Below are 18,495 nucleotides of genomic sequence, written 5' to 3'. Positions count from 1 at the left end.
GCTGCGCTGTGAGGCGGCTCCACCCGCGGCTCCGCACCCCGCGCTCCCGCTGGCGTGGGGTTTCGCAGCGCTGGGTGCCAGGGTGGGAGCTCGGCCAGTTCTGAGCTTCCCCTGACCGCCCCTTCCCCTGCTCTATAGTCAGGAAGACAGGACATAGCCTTAAGCTGCACCAGAGGAGGGTTAGGTTACACATTAGGATGAAATTCTTCACAGAAAGGGTGATTAGGTAATGGAATGGGCTGCTCAAGGGAGGTGGTGGAGTCACCGTCCCTGGAGGTGTTTAAAGAAAGACTGGATGTGGCACTCAGGGCCAGGGTCTGGTTGACGAGGTGGTATCAGGTCATAGGTTGGACTCGATGATCTCAGAGGTATTTTCCAACCTAATTGGTTCTGTGGCTCTGTGCCTCCCACCTGGGTAGAGAGCTCGGCGGCCCGGCACGTTGAGCGCTGTGTTCTCTAAGCTGAGATTGCTCATGTTGCAGGTGTTCACATTAAATGGAACGAGTGGCAGGTCCGGCCCTTTTGGTCTCTGGTGTGCCAAGCGCCTGTCCCTGTGCAAAGCACGGCACGGGCTCCATTAGATCTCCTCTGCTGTCACTAGTTCACGTTCAGCTGTTCGGCTGTGAGAAATGCCATGAAACGAGTAGGAAATGGCTCGGCTGCCAGCACTGCCCCAGGAGCAGGTGTCACGCTGCCTGTGGAATGCCACAGGCAATGAATCCCTCAGGAGTCACACAGCACCCAGCCACACAGAGGTATTTGTAGGCTGCAGCAGCTCGCCTTCATCAAGAACTGAAGAGCCTTTGAATCACATTTTCCACCATAGACTCTTGAAACATGGATCCTAATGTGAAACTCTGGGATCTGGCTACACTGGGACTTCACCCGATCCTGCAATGGTGGTGGGAGTCTGTCTTGGGCCTGCACAATGCACCAAGCTGTCAGCTGCAAGGTGACACCTCCACTTTGGTGTCACTCCGGATCAAATTGAGGGTGCATCTGTTCCCAGACCGTGTAGGCACAGAGTCTGGTGAAAGTCTTTAGTGACTGACATATCCTAAAACACAGGTAATTCAACTAGCTAAAGCTATTTCAAGAAGCAGTATAGGACTAGGGTTCTTCATTCTACACATATAGGTCCTCTTCAGTCCCACTGTTGAATTTGGAAGGTTTGGAAAGTTGCAGGCCAGCACGTGTCATTGTCTCTAACTGCTGTGGTGCTCTGGGCATTTTTTATTTCTCCTGCACAAATCTTGCTGTTATCACTATGATATTATATGGAGCCATATAATCTGTCATCATTTCTTGATGGCTTTTCCTGCATCCAACTTGTCCCTCACTGCTTCTTCAAGCACATTCCTTCCTCATCTCCACCCTCCACATTATGGCTGAGGAAGGTCAGATGTGTGTTTCAAGGCAAGCAGGGCAGTGGTGGGGAAAAAACTTCGTCACACCAGTAACAGGTGGATTTGTGTGAATGCAAAACCTAAACTTGACAAAGACATGAGTTTGCATAAGCTGAATTTTAACCTGTTGGAAATGAGAGGTTCCTCTACAGTACAAATTGAGGATTTGATTATCTACAGTTGGCTGTCTAGGCTGGCTACCCTGTCTGGCTGGTGGCTGGTGAACTGAGGCTCACCTGGGCAGAGTTGGAGCTTTGATCTGGGAAAGCTGCAGGGCAGCACCCTGAGAATGGAGATGTATGCTTGAACTGTATATTGCCACACTTTGGAAGGTAGAGTGACTCTACTGCCTCCATATTCTCTCAAATGTTATAACTATGGTTGGGGTTTACATCAGCTTTCTTTAAAGCATTGTTTTAATTTACCATCAGCTTTCTTTAAAGCACTGACCTGCATTATCAATTCAAGTTTTGCCACTGTCTGATTCCTGATATAGTTTTACTTTTTAAAAAGTTTTGCTTTTAAAAGCAAACTTTTAAAAGTTGAACATACAATATTCAGAATACTGTTTCAATGGCATAACACTCCTTTTTGGCCTCTTTTAAATTTACATTTTATGAGTATGTGTATAACAGGTAGATCCGTGCAGCTAAGGACATGGTTAAAATAAACACTGGTGTGCTGTGTTGCAAATTTACAGGAAAGATTTCTTCATTTAACAACGGGGATGTACTGCGGGGGATCTTTGCTTCTTGTGAGAGAACCTCACAGCCAAGGTGCTGAACTGTCAGTGATAGCTGCAGTATTAAGGAAGTTTAGAATGAATAATAATACCAATAACACATAGTGACTTCCTTCAAATGCTTCTGCCCATCTTTTAGCTGTCATGCAATCTCATTCCACAGAAGACAGCAATATCATTTACTACGTTTGTTCTAACTTTGGCTGTATTATAAATGAGGACTAACATTTTGTTTAGATGCACAAACTTCATTATGATCCACTCGTCTTTTTAATTAGCATTTCAAATAGAGGGGAGAAAAAGTACTGCAATTAACAAACTTATTTTTTTTAGTTATATATCTCTCCTGACAACCATCCCAGAATGACCTGCATATTTTAGCTTAAGTTTGCTTTTTAATGAAGGTTACAGACGAGTGACACCTAGCTGAAGGGGGAAGTACTTTGAATATGCATGGTCTTCTATTTTGTATGTATCTTCATATTTTCATATGCAATTACATATTTGCATTTTGAACTATGTTTCTTGACAGAAGACCAAAAAAGTAGAGTGTGCAAAATACACCATTTATACTACAAGGTTACTAGCAGAATTTAAAAGAATTTTTCAAGTTTCAGGTCCTCGTGAACACGTTTAAGATGTTGCAAAGTATTAAACACAATTCACCCGTGTTTCCAGCCCTCTGAAACACTGAGCAGGTAGATTCTATTCTGCATTGCACTCACCCTGTATGATACCAGGAGATACCATCACTTCCCTTGAGCTCTGGCATGTTCTCCATTCACTGTTCTGACCTTAATGAAGGGACTACTTGGTAACTGTGTTGCTTAATCTTCCACTGAAATAACTATTAGAAGATAAGTATCTGTGGATCATATAGATTATGTAAGTATTAAAGCAATTTAAAAAATGGAGAGACTTACAGAAAAATAGGAATATGTTATTTTAATTAAGCAAAAACAGAGTTATAATCACTCTTTCTAAAAATAAAATTAGACTCTTTATCAATCCTTAACATCTGCATTTAATATTTTCTTCTAAACAAAAATACAGATGCAATTATGTAGCAAATTACAGTCTTTGACAACGTATAGTATTTACCTCCTCTTACACTTACTTTAATTCTAATTTGGTCATTAATAATTGATTCATTACTGCAACATGTTACTTGTAGTAAAAGTGCCACAACTGAACTATAAACATGACATTGCCATCTTAAAACTGCTTTGCTATAAACTGTAGAGAATATACAGAGTTACAAAGTCGTCGTGTTTTTATCAAAATATACAAACCCCCCCAAACCTAACACAAGCTAACAATATTCTTCTTATGAACTATACAGTTATATAAAATATTTGTAAAATTATCTTTGTATTTATAAATATTCTACCTTATTTGCTTTGGTCTATATTTATCACCATACAAATCCACTTACAAGATATCTTTGTGTACTTTCTTTGAAACTTTCCTGTGTTTATTATTCTATTATCCTTATTTAAATGGAACCAAAGCTGCCATGAAACCAGAATTTCTCAAATGGTTCATAGCATTCACCAGTGATAGAGTAAGTGGACTGTATTATTACTTCAATCAATACTGTATTATCATTTCAACTGTAGTTTTATTGTACCCAAGCTATAGTTTCTTTTAAAATATTCAAGAAGACGAGGTTAAGTAACAAATTGTGAACCATCACAAAGAATGAAGTCAAGAACCACGAACCCTTGCTGTGACTTAATGTTTTAACACTTCACAGGGATGAACATACATGACTATTGGAAATGCAGATACGGTACAACAGAGCCCTATCATACAAAATGCAACTTGCAGACATACACCTGGCTTGGACTTTTTTAAGCATCTCAGTTAAAATGAATCACACTTGCACAAAACGATATTAACTAGAATATTTTGGTGCTGTCTTTCAGAAGCCCATTCTCCCAGTTCTTAGTTAACTGTGCAGCTGCAAGGCTTGCCGTAACCCTTTGGTGTGGCAGGATGAGGGAGGCAGGAAGGCCAACACTCCTTCCTCCAGCAGCCTGCTCCCAGCCTTTCTCTGCTGTGGCCACAGGACACTGCTGGAATGGTTGGTGCGATCACTGAGAAGGGACATCCGAAGGTTAAACGTTGCATTTAAGGCATGGAGATGACAGGGAGCCCCACAAACTGGCCCTACACCTGTTTATACAAAGGGATATAGCCTCAGGGATATGTATGGAAGCAGGAGTCCTATTTACCTACTCCTCTCAAAATCAAAGTATTTATGGGGAGTTGCTCTATTATTTGTGTTCAGGCATTATTCCAGGAGGAGGAGGAAAATTCTGTCTAAATGTCCTTCTGTTGAGAAGAACTGCATTTCTAAAAGAGCTGCAGTCCCACCAGGAGGTGGACATTTATATACAAGACTTCTGTTTCATGAGAACAATTTTCTTTACATCAGTGCACCTGAAGAGTTCACCAGGCCACTGACATGGGGATTTATGCAATTTGGAAGACTGGCTATAGCAAGTTCCACTGAACCTTTATTAAATGTCTCAGAGATATATAAATCTGGAATACTTCTCACACCAGCACTCAGACTTAACAGTTATTATGGTAACTACAAAACTGAATATGGAAAGGAAAAGAGTAGATTAAACTCCTGAATATGCTTTGTAAAGGCTGAGTTACAGAAAAGCATGGCAGAATTCAAATGTACTTCGGCATACCCAAGCCCATGAAACACTTCCCACCTTCACTTTAGAATACACAAGATTACAATTATTTCCTTAATAAACACATTATTTTTGTTAAAAAAAAAAAGCAATATATGGTTTCTGCAGCAAAAAATTCCTTCTACAGAATATACTATGAACCTACTTATTTCTTTTGCTTCCAATGATTCTGACTCAAAACCAGAACTGTAAAATAGTTCAATGACTAGTTTCTTGTAATGTTAAGTAGAAGGGTTTGGGTTGGTCATTTTTCTTTCTCTCTGTGTTAGAGTCTGTTGTGGCAAAAGTATTTTGGGTGTTCCAAATTAAATTTGTATTATTGCAAATAGTAGTTTTTCTGTGTTATTTTTTTCTTTTGCATATAGTGACACACATTTAGATGAAGAAATCTGACCTTACTGATACATTTCCCCACTCAATACATCTTTATCTTATCCAATATATAGTTTTGGATTTTTCTTTCCTTTTGCACAATTGTCACTCAGATTATAACTTCTGGAGTTACATTTTGTGTATTTTTCACTTTGCTTCCTTCTGAGCCAAGGAAATGTGAATTTTCCAGAAGTTTAGTGCTTTCACTGCAAGTCTGTTCTTTTCTCTCTTGTGCGCCTGGACTTTTGAATAGATGTTTCTTCTGGTGCATTCCCAAAGCAGCTGCAGTCTTGCAAATTTTGGGACACTGAAAGCAAGCATATCCTTTTCCATTATGTTCACGTACGTGCCTTTGCTCATGGTTCCTCTTGGTAGAAAGATACAAGAAGCTCTGAAAACAGAACTGACAGTGGTAGCGTTTTTCTCCAGTATGAATCCTTTCATGTATTTTGAGTGTTTCATTTAAAGTGAATGCCTTATTACAGTATTGGCAGACAAAATCTTTGACACCCAGGTGAATACGCTCGTGTTTCTGTAGATTCCCGGGAACTGAGAAACATTTTCCACAGGTTTTGCAAGCGTAGGGCTTTTCCCCAGTGTGACACCTCATATGCATTTTCAAAGTGGATGGACTTTGAAACTGTTTTTGGCATAACTCACAAATGTAAGGCTTTGAAGCAGCTACATGCCAGTGTACATGTTCTTGAGCTTCTGCTGTGGAAGACTGGTCTCTTTCACAGAGCTCACAATGAAGATTAGGCATTTCTGTGTTTTCCTCCTGGCTGACTGCCTTTTCCTCAGGAGCATTCCTGAGTGCATACTCTCGACTGCATGTGTTGTGGCTTTCCATACCACTGTTCTTGCTTCCATGCTTTTTCCTCCACTTGGTCTTTTTCATTTTTCTTAGCTGTTTGGATTTCTTTTTTGGTTTGTAATTATAGTAAGGTCTCCAGGGTTTATCACTGGAGTCCTGGTCACTAACATCATCACACATTTCTGTCAGCTCCAGGCATTCTGAGCTGTAGAGTCTAGATGGGCTTTTTTCTTTTACCCCCATTTCTGGTTCTTCAATGAGACTGTCCTGTTTGGACTCATGTTTGGATTTTCGGCCCCTTTTACAAAACAGCTTAGATCCTAATATATGTCTTTTTACAATGGCTTCATTACCGATTTTTACTGTTATCTGACAAAGAGGTGCAACATTGCTGTCAGCAGATGTTCCAGGTAAGGCAGGCTTTGCAATGTATGTTTCCGTTTTACTGGACTCTTGGACAGTATTTGTAGTTTTGCTACATGAACCTCCAGATCCTGTCACATGCTGCGGATCCTCAGTTGATTCTGCTCTTTTGTACAGCAATGTTTTCTTTTTCTCCTTAATAGTTTTTGATTTTGTAATGCACTTCCCATAATTATCTGACCCATACTTACAGTCATCACTTACTGACTGACTAGGTAGGTTATTTGAAGATTCTGTCTTACTGTTTTCTATGGAAGTGACCGTTTTACTGTGCATTATTACTGATGAAACTCTGCTACTGTGCATTATAACAGAGGGTGCAGAACTGCTGTAACTGATGACAGAGGTTGACTTTTCATTCATGTTAGCTAAAGATACAACTGAGGAATCACACTCCTGCGAACCTGAGTCATTTGCAGTCGTGGAAACTCTTTTTTCAGCTGGGAAAAAGTCCCTCTGCAGGTCAGAATTTAAGATACCTACTCCCCACGAGGAAGAATTCTGATTATTTGTGGAAGATGCTTTATCATTACATGAAGATGTATCCAAGGCTAGAGTTCTATTGTTTGACATTATACTATGTTGAAAATTCAGTGGTGGTAGCTCAGAGCTAAGAGAACTCGGAATGAAACAGTTAGTAGAAGCAGTTTCATTAGCCTGGGTACTTGTTGGAACATTTTCATAGGAAGAATTTCGATAGGATTTATAAGGCAATCGCCTGCATTTCATAGGTAAGAGTCGGTACAGTTTGTAAGGGTACATACTTGGTTTTAAACCCCCATTGGCTGTCTTTTTATTTACTGATAGGCGATGGTCAATTGCATGGAAAGACTTCTGGTGATTTTTCAGTATATAGTAAGTCATGAAGGTCTCCAGACAGAAAATGCACTGGTAGCGTCTCTCTCCAGTGTGCCAGATCTCATGTCTGGTGCGGTACTCAGCTAACGCAAAGACTTTATTGCAGTAGTGACACGGGTATGTTCTTCTCCAGGAATGCACATTTGCATGTCTTCGAAGGCTGGACAGTGTGACATAACTACGCTTGCAAACAACACAAGTGTATAATATCTGCCCATCAACGACTTTAACCAAATGATCCGTTTCTGGTAAAGTGCAGTTTGCATTAGAACAATCGGTGATGCTGTTTTCAGACAACAGAGGCTCTGTGTTCGCATAGGAACTTCCATTCCGTCCCTCTGTAGCAGTACAGTTATCTGCAAAATTTTTTTCATTTCCTTTGTGAGCCGCTAAGTTACTTGATCTCATGCAGACTTGTTCATGACTTTCCAGTATATTTAGATTTGCAAATTGTTTGCTGCAGTATTTGCATATGAAGGTTTCCTGATGCTCTGAATGGAGCTGAAGGTGAGCAGTGAGTAACACCCGGTCATTGAATGATTTTGCACAACAGTTACAACTGTAAACAGGTGGAGTGACAGTCGTCCCAGATGCAGAGACACTAGCAGAAGTGTTTTCCTCTTCCCTGGACACATGCAAATCTCCTGCTTTATTTTGAGATTTTGTAAAGGAAGTAATTGTCTGATCAGTAACTGCTTCGTGCTGGGCTTCTGCAGTGGTTACGGTAGAGGCTGGTACTTTTGCTACAGCCAAACCAGTACCCTGGGGCTTAAAGGATGATTTAGGAGTACTACCTGCTTGTTTTCCCTGCTGAATGACTGGGGTGGCTTGGTGATTTTCATAGCGGTCCTCACTCACCTGGTATGAAGGGCTGCTGTCCTGGTCAACAAAAGGTGCTCCTTGTGAAGTATCGCCCCCAGAAGAAACTGCATAGGAGTGTTCAGCCAAGGTACTGGCTGGCTCAGCATCTTTGCACACATCACTTCTGTCGAGGCCAATGTTGGGAGCTTGTATTGTCTCAGATACCTTTTTAAAGCTGGCCCTCAAATCAAGGGGAGAAAACAAATTGTTTTCTGTTTCAAAAATTGAGAATGCATTTGTAATTCGTGGTCCATTTGTCACAGCAGAATCTTCATGTCGCTTTTCATGTTTTTCCTCTTTGACAGTCCCTTTTTCATTAACACAGTATGAATAGGGACAGGGGGAACTTGAAAAATTTACATCTGTAAGATCTTCTAGAAATGATATTCCCAGTTTTTTCCCTGCAGCTGCAAGGTCCGTTACAGTTTCCTGCCTCTTAACAACTACTGTGGAACTGTAGATGTAATTCAGTATCTCTGTAAACACTTCAGCTTTGAGATCATCTAACTCCAGTACATGACCTGAAATACAGATAGTACGACTCCAAAAGATGTTTTTAAAGTAAAGGCTTGAAGCTGCCAGCACATTACTATGGGCTTTAAATTTGGTGTCTTCCACAATTATGGTGACATCACATAAAATACCCCGAATGCGCTGTTCATTTAAAATGGAAAGTACAGTGTCACTGTGAAAGTCGTCCTTGAGATCCTTTGAATGGGACATGACTGTCATCTACAAGAAAAAAAAAAAGTAGATTAGAAGGCATTTTTCATCCATTTCAGTTACAGATTAAGTTTATAGTTCTGTATTATTTATTTTTTTTTTAGTTTATTAACTTTTGAAGTTTAAGAATGAGTAAAATTTTGTCACAGTATTTCAGGTTTACATTTTTTTTTATATTCTCTGGTGCCAACACCCCTGCAGTAAATGTCTGTTCAGATCAAGGAGGCAGGAGCACCAGTAGCTCTTCAGCAGGAGGCAGAGGGTCCCTCCCACTCCCTCCCAGCTGAACCTGCTGTCCATCCTGTGCCTTTCACTGGGAATGCAGCCGATGGCTTTTGCTATGCGAGTGGGTGCAGCTGCTCAGGGTCACCCTGAAGGACTCCCTGAAGCCTGGATGGAATTCACCAGCACACCACGGAGGGACCTGGCACACCAGAAGGGGAAGGCCGTGTTGCTGAGGTTCTGTGCAGAGCGAGGACTTTGCTTTCTGGATTCTTTGTCAGACACCGACTTCACAACACAGCTGCATCTGATCTCCTTACTAGGCTCATATTTAAATCACAGCAAGAGAGTCTCAGTTTCAGGATAAGGCTTTATAAGCAAATGATTGCACTAGGAACACAATTTGGTAGACAACAGTGAAATATCTGTAACACTTATATGTGAACAGAATATTTTTTGAATAGTGATTAAATTCACGCAGTAATTTACACTACCTTAAAATTACTGAAAAGTTCTAAGCAAAACAAGTGGAAAATAATGGAATAACAAGTAGAAAATAAGAGGCTTTTTTCCTTGATTTCTAGTTTAGATTTGGTGTTCACTTTTAATTAGTGAACACCAATTTATAATTAGTGTGTTCTTAATTTCTTTCAAACAGTATGATTCAATTGCAATAAAAAACACCATTAAATAACTGCTAATAAATAATAATGAAGTTTTATACTGACAATAACTATTTAGATTAGCCAGGCTGTTACTACATGAATATACTGGTTCATTCCATTAAGAAAAAATATGCTAAATATGAATGAAAAGTATTCTGAAACAAATGGATTAATTTGCCAGTTGAATTCCAATTTTGAAAATTTTTGGCAACTGGATTTTGTATCTGGTGAAAACCTCTGTCTTCACCAGATGGTTTTTCTCAAATTCAGATCTGTACCACATAATGAGGTTTGTTCCTTTTTTCCTCCACATCTGGAGTAGTGTTTTGAACTACTACTACTAGTCCATTTCTGACTTCAAGTCATGATGAAATAGTTGTGCTAGTGGTATTTACCAATCACTACAGTAAAAAAATCACTTCTTCCCCTTTTCTTTAAACTTGTAGACGCAAAATGCACCTTAAAGAATATTACTGACAGAAATTTTGTAAAGCAGGCTAAAATATTACAATACTCTAAGTTAGGATTAACCTTCTAAACACTCCATCTGCTGCTCCAAACTTTAATTTGCACCTTTAAAAAATTTATGATGACCTTTACCCTCAAATACATTATGTTAGGAATGCCAATATATAAGATGGGTTTGATCCAAATGGCAAAATAAAGGTTTGACCCATATTCTCTAGGCAAACAGAAATGGCCATTTAGAACACATTGGCTCATTCACCCAAAATACTGGGAAGTAATCTGTTCTGGAAAATAGGGTCTTTATCACAAAGTTAAGTAATACAAGCCATACACCCTTGCTCTAACTCATCTAATTACACTTAGAACACTTTTATCACAAATCCGTAAACTACTTCCCTGCAAATCAAATTACACAAAAAGCAGCAATAACCTTACTGTGAAGACAAACCCAACACACTGTGAACAAGACTGTAATTTGATACATTACAGGTGAAACTTGGAAGTGAATTTTTTACCTTGCAGCATGGCCACTGATTATAAGAGGAAAGGTGTTGTCTTATTCAAATAGTCAAAATTTCTAATAGACTTTGATGGCTGAGAAATTTTAATGCACAGAATTCAAAACGAAACTGTGATTCACAAAAAATACCTCTGATGTTTCTCATGATATGCCATGGATGTCAAGAAATTAATTAATCAGTACCATAATGATAAAAACATACATGAATATTATTTTGATTATTTGATCACTCTCAGCAGCTGTAAATATAGATACAATGTTTTGTGCCTTGAAATCTTAAAATCATAGTTTATGGTGGGTTTGTTTATTACACTAATTTGGCTTAAAATAAGGGATATTTACTCACTTGGAATGGCAACCTGAAATTCAGTGGTTTGATACCCAGCCAAAGCACATAACTATATCTGAAATCTGTATCTGTACCTGAAAACCCAGATGTAACTGTAGACAGTTTTTGGCATACCCAGTCTACAGAAAACATACTGACAATTCTTTTCTTCCAGCAAGGAGCCTCTATTCCATAATTGATTCCTTTTTCTCATTGACAATGTCTGAGATTACATCTGACTTTCTCATGTGATGTGGAATTAGAAACCAACTGTCAGACATCAAAAACATTTCACAACAGGAGCTATTGATAGGGTTATTTCCTGAGTATAGGAAATAAATGATGTCAACTCTACCTCCCAGTGAACTGCCCCACAGGAACTTGCCTGTGTTTTTTCTGTTTCTTTATTGGAGACAGCTGGTTTTAGTTCAAAGACACATCATCTGACAGAGTGTTTGCTAAGTGCATCAGACTGCTACTGCCATGCAGAGAGACATACAAACCCAAGTGGGTTTGGTACAAGTCTTACTATTCAACTAATTATTTCAAAATTTATCTTCCTAAGGACAAAAGTGAGTATTTTAAATTTCTATTGTCACGTACATAGATTGACAGCTTTTGCAGTCCCAGATAATTTGGTATGCTCAATAAAATACTAAACTAGATTCCTTGTGTCAACACTGTAGAAATGATCATTTGCTATTTGGTCATTTAATTTTATTTTTTTTCTGTGTACTAAACCACAAGCTAGATACCTCATTAGAAAGTTATACAGAAAAATTCCAGAGCAAATCAGTTTCCAGAGGCAACGCTTTTTCCTTCTTCATCTCAATTACACATACCTTAAATAGTCCATTTATTCACGCCTGTAATGATTCTCTACTGCCTTCTATTTCATCTGTCTTGCTTCCTGCATTTTAAAAACATGTCTGAAATGCTATAAAATCCAAATGCCTTACCTAGCACATACATATAAATGGAGTATTTTAGGAATATTTCGCATTCCATTTGCAGTTCATATTGTAAAATGAAAACCCGCTCTTCACTTTCTAAGGGAGCACTACCAAGAAGCAAGGTACACAGAGATCGCGCTTTTCAGATGTGCTAGTATTAAATATTTTTCATTAAAACACCGGCAAGTCCATCCAGAATTTAATTATTCTTCTGTATGTCTTTTATTATTGAGTTACGGAAGAACTTTTAGTTTTATTTGTCAATTTTTCCCAAAACATATGTAAATGCCATTTGACCTATTAAAGGGCAGCAAAACTCGTCAGCCAACTAATCTCTTTTCTTTTACACAAATCTGTCTGTTAATTTCATAGTTTTAGTCTCAATCCAGACATAAATAATTTCTTAGGAATCTGAACAGTACTTTTGTATCATTTATCATTACCTAATGGTCTTTGGTACACCTATAAATAACTTCAGGTTCAGAACAGCAGAATTTTTAGTTTGGAGTTACAGTACTATTTGCAATTTTTCTGCAAAAATAGTAGCAGACTTAACCTGTCCTTACAAGTTGTTGAATCACTTGGAAAAATAAGATTTAAACATCCATGTGAAACTTAAGTTTTATGGTGAGTACATTTATTAAATTATAACAGTACCTTTTTCTGACATCAACAGAACACCACTCCAGGACAACAGTCACAAATGAAAATAAGTAATATTAAAAGTTAATGTCAAAATCAGAGATTGATGCATCCAAACACAAATTTAACTACTTATGCCTCACAGATGACGCTGCTAATTATAAACAGAGAAGCCAGCTCTACGTGGACACAGCTGAGCATAGAATCTACTGTTAATTTTTATATTAACATTACTCTGAAATCAACAGAGAGCTCACAAGAAGTTTTACTGGCCCGTGAATACAAAATACGAATTTTTTACTACCAAAACGAACTATTACAATCTAGGAATATTCTTTTAACTTCTGCTGATCTTCTGAATGCACTGCCAGGCAAGTGTACCCCATTACACATGAGATTATTCTATTCCACTTCAGTCAGCTAAATTTGAAAGACAAGCTTGGCATAACAAAAAAACTCCAAAGCATTAGGGGCAGTTGTTATTACCCAGGTAAGATCAAAACCAGCTAGATAAATGACGAACCATAGTAAGAATTCTCCCTTTTCTTACTTCATAAACTCCAGAGAAAACTGTTTTCTTACTGGGATTTTAAAGTGCTAATATATTCTGCTATTAATCAACAGGATACTATGGAAATATGTTCATTCCATATCTTCCTTATGTTCAGTTTCACCCCATTCCATAAAGGTACTCTGAAGTCTGTTTTATTTCCAGCAGGCTTCTCCAGTTGAGGAGGAACATTCACCTGTATCTAAGTCTCTAAAAGGACGCTGTTTTTGTTCTAGAGCCGAAATGGAGTCAGGCATCACCAACAAACCCCCGAACAAGTGCGCCCCCCACCCCCCCATCTCTGATCCTTGCTTACCTGGAAACCTACTGTCCAACCATCACTGCTACGGTGACTGCCCAGTGTTTTATGGAATCATTTCACCAGTTCCATGTCAGCAGCAGAGCTGCCTGGATCAGGGTGCTGAAGCCTCCCTGCAACCTCGGGCATGCAGGGCTGTGTTCACGGTGTCTAATGATGTTAATGATGTCTAATGACTTTCAATAGCTCGCAGGAGCGTGTAGCTTAGCGCTCACTCTATAGAGCTACACGTTACTTCTTCAGCCGCATTAAGAAACTCTCTTTGGACCCTCGCTACTCCTATCCTTCCTCCGCTGTTGCTAAAGAACAGCATTACTTTAAATGTTTTTCAGCCCCGCATTTTCCTCTTTTAATTCACACAGCTGGGGGGCTGGGGTGCGGTGATGGAATTTAGCCTCAGAGTGTCGGTGTTAACAGACCTCTGATGGCCCGCGACGAACCATTCTTTCGGAGCTGGGACTCTTTCCCACTATTAGCATCCCGACCTCAGCTCCCTCGCTCCCCACTTTACGCCTCTCCTGACCTCTCCCACCGCACGGAACAGCCCGTGCGGCCTCGGGAGCGCCTCGCTCGGAAACGTAGGACGAGCCCGTGCCTGGGCACTCCGCGGCTGCTCCGTTCCCACCACCACGGCCCTTCCCGCCTCGGATGGGCTTCCCCAGCCCCGGGGCTTCCCCCCGGCCCGGCCCGGCTCGGCCCGGCCGCCACCGCCCGCGGTCGGCTCGGCACGGCTCGTCCCGGGCGCTCGCCCCCGATAATGCAGAGCTACAAGTACGACAAGGCGATCCCGCCGGAGAGCAAGAATGGGGGCAGCCCGGCGCTCAACAACAACCCGGCCAAGAGCAGCAGCAAGAAAGCCCTGCTCATCTGCCTCGACTGCCTCTGCCTCGTCATGGGTGAGCACCGCGGGCTCCGCGTCCCCTTCTCCCCGCTCCCGCACCCCCGCCGCTCCCCGGGAAAAACTTTTGGGAAAGTTGTGCGGCGGGCGGGCAGAGCTCGGGCGGGCAGAGCTCGGCCGTGCCCCGGCCGCGCCGCTTCCCGAACAAAAGCGCAGCGGGGCCGCCGGGAGAGCCGGGCCGGGCAGCGAGCGGGGGGAGCCGGGGAGCGGCCGGGCCGGGCTGCGGAGCGCGGGGGTCCCCGGGGGGAGAGCCCCGAGCCCCGATCCGCTCATTGCGGGCGATTTGCTCTCATTTCTGCCGGGGCCGGGGGAGCGGCTCGGCGGGGAGCAGGGGGCACTGTGGGCTCGGGGATGCGCCCCGGGGGTGCCCCCGGCCCGGGCCCCGCACCCGGGGCTGGCTCGGCGGCGCCGGCGCCAGCTCCAGGTGGAGGCAGCGCTCTACGGTCAGCCCGGCTCGTGTTTTGGTTTTCACGGAAAATAGCAACTCTTGCCGCTCCGGTTACTGTGTCGCTCTGCTGCCGGCTTTGCTCTCTCTCGCATCTCGCTAAACTCATTCCTTTCAAAGCCCGGAGCGCTCTCGCGGCCCCTGGCAGAGGTTTGGGTTTGCCTGCCCTGCTCGGCTTTCGGAGATGCGATGGCTTTTGGAGATGCTGTGGCATGGAAGGGAACTGTCAACAGCGCGTCTCAAAAAAAACTTTTTGCATTCCAAAACATCAACCCTTCCATTGTGGCTGCGATGCTGAATATTTAATTGACAGACACAGGCAGGGGAAATCAACTGGCTTCCAACAAAGAGATTAATAACACAACAGCACGTGAGTTTAATACTCCAGACACCACAGTCTTTAAAACAATTGTTTCTGCTTAGAGCCCATTTTTTAAAGACTGTCAGTTTGATTTAATTTTTATGCAGTTTATTGATCATCTGGTGTATATTAGGGGGCACTAATAACATTAGGAGGAGAGGCATGGTTTTCTCTTTATATTCCCACAAGAACAGGGGCCAGTGCAGAAAGCTTCATCTTCTCAGATCTGGAAAAAATAAAAATACTTGATATCCAGTATATGAAACTAATATAAGTAGAAACATAACTAGCTGGACTTACCTCACTTATTTAAGCAAAAAGTCGAATTCCTAGTAAAACAGCTCCTGGGAGTCAGAACTTTCAAACTTTTATTTACCCAAGTTTTCTTAACTTGAGGCGTTCCTGGCATGAGTAGGTGCTATTTGAATGGGGAAGGAGTTTTGCTTCCCCTTCTCTGGGCTAAGGGTCCTAAATGAAAAAGCAGTTGGTTGACATGTGTTATTCCACTTGTGCTAGTTTGAGTAAACAGGACTTATCAAGCATCACTGGGAAGTATTGTTAGCAGGGAATAATGTGATATAGCAAAACTGTGATTGTTGCTTTGTTTCAGGTTGCTACAGGTGGAAATGGGGAAATAAACAGCAGAGCTGGCTCATTTAGGGGTTTTTGTTGGGGTTTTTTGTTGTTTTGTTGCGGTTTTTTAAGTTGAGGAGCATTTAAAAGTAAGAGCATGAATGCAATAGCTGAAGGAAAGTTTAGATCTGGCTGATCACTGGCAGGTGAAGAATATAGGTGGGACATGGAGAGCCCATGATGTGTGTTTGGGGATGGAGAGCCCATGATGTGTGTTAGGGGATGGAGAGCCCATGATGTGTGTTTGGGGATGGAGAGCCCNGCCGGACGGCGCGGCCGCCATTTTGCTGTGCCGATCCCGGCAATGGGATTGCCCGAGGTCTGCCGGGCAGGGCCGGGCCCGCGCCCTCCGCCGCCCCGCGTGTTCCCTGTCCTTACTCCGCAGCGAGCGCCCCGTGCTCAGCTCCCGCGGCCAGCGGGAGCCTGGGCCTCTCCGCCAAGCTGCTCATAGGCAACCGCTGTACGCTCTGAACGACGAGGAAACGCGGCGCTCCCAGCACGCGGCGCCTGCTCCCCGGCCATCAAATGCAGTGCTGTGCTCGTCCCTGAGAATTCCTCTTGGACCTAACACAGGACTTCAATGCCTGACCGTCCTTCCAGGCCTTTCTGCCAGGGAGAAAGAGAAAGTGTTTCTGAGCATAGATAGCTCTGCGCTACCTTCTGCCACTTTCCTCTAGAAGACAGAGATGAAACATCCTTAAAAAAAATAAATATCTGAAATAAGTTACATTTATTTACTGAATTATAGTAAAATCAACACTTATTTGATTATTTTTAAAAGCATATATAGAAACTCGAATCATATGAGGAAATTTGTTATAAGCAGTATTCTTACTCATAATTTAGGTTTCTTGGTATTTTTTACTGCCTCAGGAAACAAGCACAACACTACCATGAGTACTTCCTAACTAGTAACAAACGTTCACTAAAATAAAGAAGGTCAGAATTTGATTTCATCTGTCCAGAGGCTCCAACACGTGTGGTACAGTCCTTCCCAGATAGTGTCTCACTGCAAACAGTCAGCAAAGTCTGTTTTCTCAGAAGAGAGAAACTGGGCTTTAAGACAGGTGGCAAACACTGTTATATAAATGAAGAGTTTGTTTTTTGTCTTAAAGCTTGCTGTTGTCCCAAGGCAATAAACCTATGTTTATTTTTACAAGGTATTGTGTATAAAGCTTCATGGGACAGAAACTTTATTTTCACATCCTAAACCTATGCATTAAAAGCACGGAATAACCGTGACTGAATAATTTTAGACCAAAAAAAAGAAAAATCCAGAAGTATGAACTATTCCATCATTGTCACACTTGATGAGTCTGGAAGTTGGAATTTTGGTACAAAACACTAAACACTGTTTATCATCACAGGAAACTGCTTTATAGCAACATAATGTACAGAATCTATTATAAAGAGGGGAAGTCTTTTTTTCCACCCAGATTCTGTCTTGGAACTATCATTGCTTTCTTGGTTGGTTAAAAACTATGAAATTTTTTTTTTTTTCCTGTCAGGGAATTGTAACAATTTCAGTGACTTATCTATACACACATCTTTCACTAATTTATACAGTCCACATTAAAAATTCATCTTGGAAATGATGAGCTTGGAAAACTGAGCATTTTTGTGACAAGTTTAATTCCTTTTGTAATTCTGGATCCTTGGAATTCTAACCTATAAGTTCACCTACTGAAACAATGAATATGTTTTTGGTTTAGGACTCTCTGCCACCAAAAAACTATTTCTTTAATCTCATGGCAAATAGAGTCACAAGATGACCAGTAGCTGTTCACCAACAGCTGTGGGAGGGGAACAAATAATTGAATGTGGTGGTTTTGATTGCAAAGGCAGAGTGTGTCCCAATATTTTCCCAACATTCATTTTTATTCCAACCTACATAATGGATAAGCAAAGTTTCATACTCACATGTAGGTTACTTTTAATCTTGGACTTTGCCTGTTGCTTATTTGTTGTTTTTACTTTATTACTGTTTCAGATATGTATATATTATTAATGAGTACTTTTGACACAAGTGCTATAAGAAGTATTTGTGACAAATGTGTTATCAGTAACAATACAATAAAATGGATTAAATTAAACCTGTTGTAATCCCTTAAAGGAAATAAATGCCATACTGAACAAGCATCTTGAAACAAATTTAAGGAAGATTAGGTTATTAATTCCTTCTTAATCTTAATTAAAATTGATTACTTTAAATTGTTTTGAAAATCAGATGCATAACCATAATTTGTATAGCTGATCTGTCCAATTTAGAGACAATAATTTATTTGTACTTTAACATTGCATGTTTTGGCAGTTTTAATGTCTATAGACAATATAACATATATGTAGAATGCAAAAAGGAGTCAAAGTTTCTCTCTCTTTTTTTTGGTTTTGTTTTGTTTTGTTTTGTTTTGTTTTGTTTTAATAGGGTGTTTTCTTAAGGAACCTTTAGCTCATCCACTAAAAAAAGAATCACCTTTTCTATGACTAGTAGTGTAATTGAAGGTGCTAATTTCCTTATATATATAGTTATATATTTATATATCATTTGAGCTATTGGGAATTCACAGTCCCATTAGCT

General features: G+C 40.9%; 1 protein-coding gene across 10 annotated transcripts in view; it reads right to left on the bottom strand.

The window, feature by feature from the left end:
- Nucleotides 1-3,078: 3,078 nt before the first annotated feature.
- The window catches only part of ZBTB38 (zinc finger and BTB domain containing 38), a 40,466-nt gene continuing 25,049 nt past the window's right edge, over nt 3,079-18,495 (bottom strand). For 8 of the 10 annotated variants that reach the window (XM_033516619.1, XM_033516620.1, XM_033516617.1 and 5 more), the window contains one exon: nt 3,079-8,922. In XM_033516619.1, coding sequence (XP_033372510.1) covers nt 5,344-8,922 — 3,579 coding nt within the window. In that variant the 3' untranslated portion in view covers nt 3,079-5,343. Of the gene's footprint in view, nt 8,923-13,577; nt 14,205-16,295; nt 16,524-18,495 lie in introns of those variants that run through there. The other 2 variants (XM_015637453.3, XM_015637457.3) reach the window with 2 other exon arrangements.

Source organism: Parus major, chromosome 9, assembly GCF_001522545.3.
Source record: "Parus major isolate Abel chromosome 9, Parus_major1.1, whole genome shotgun sequence".
In the NCBI taxonomy this organism is placed as follows: domain Eukaryota; kingdom Metazoa; phylum Chordata; class Aves; order Passeriformes; family Paridae; genus Parus; species Parus major.
Note: the sequence above shows the minus strand (reverse complement) of the source record. Positions and strands in the feature narration are given on the sequence as shown.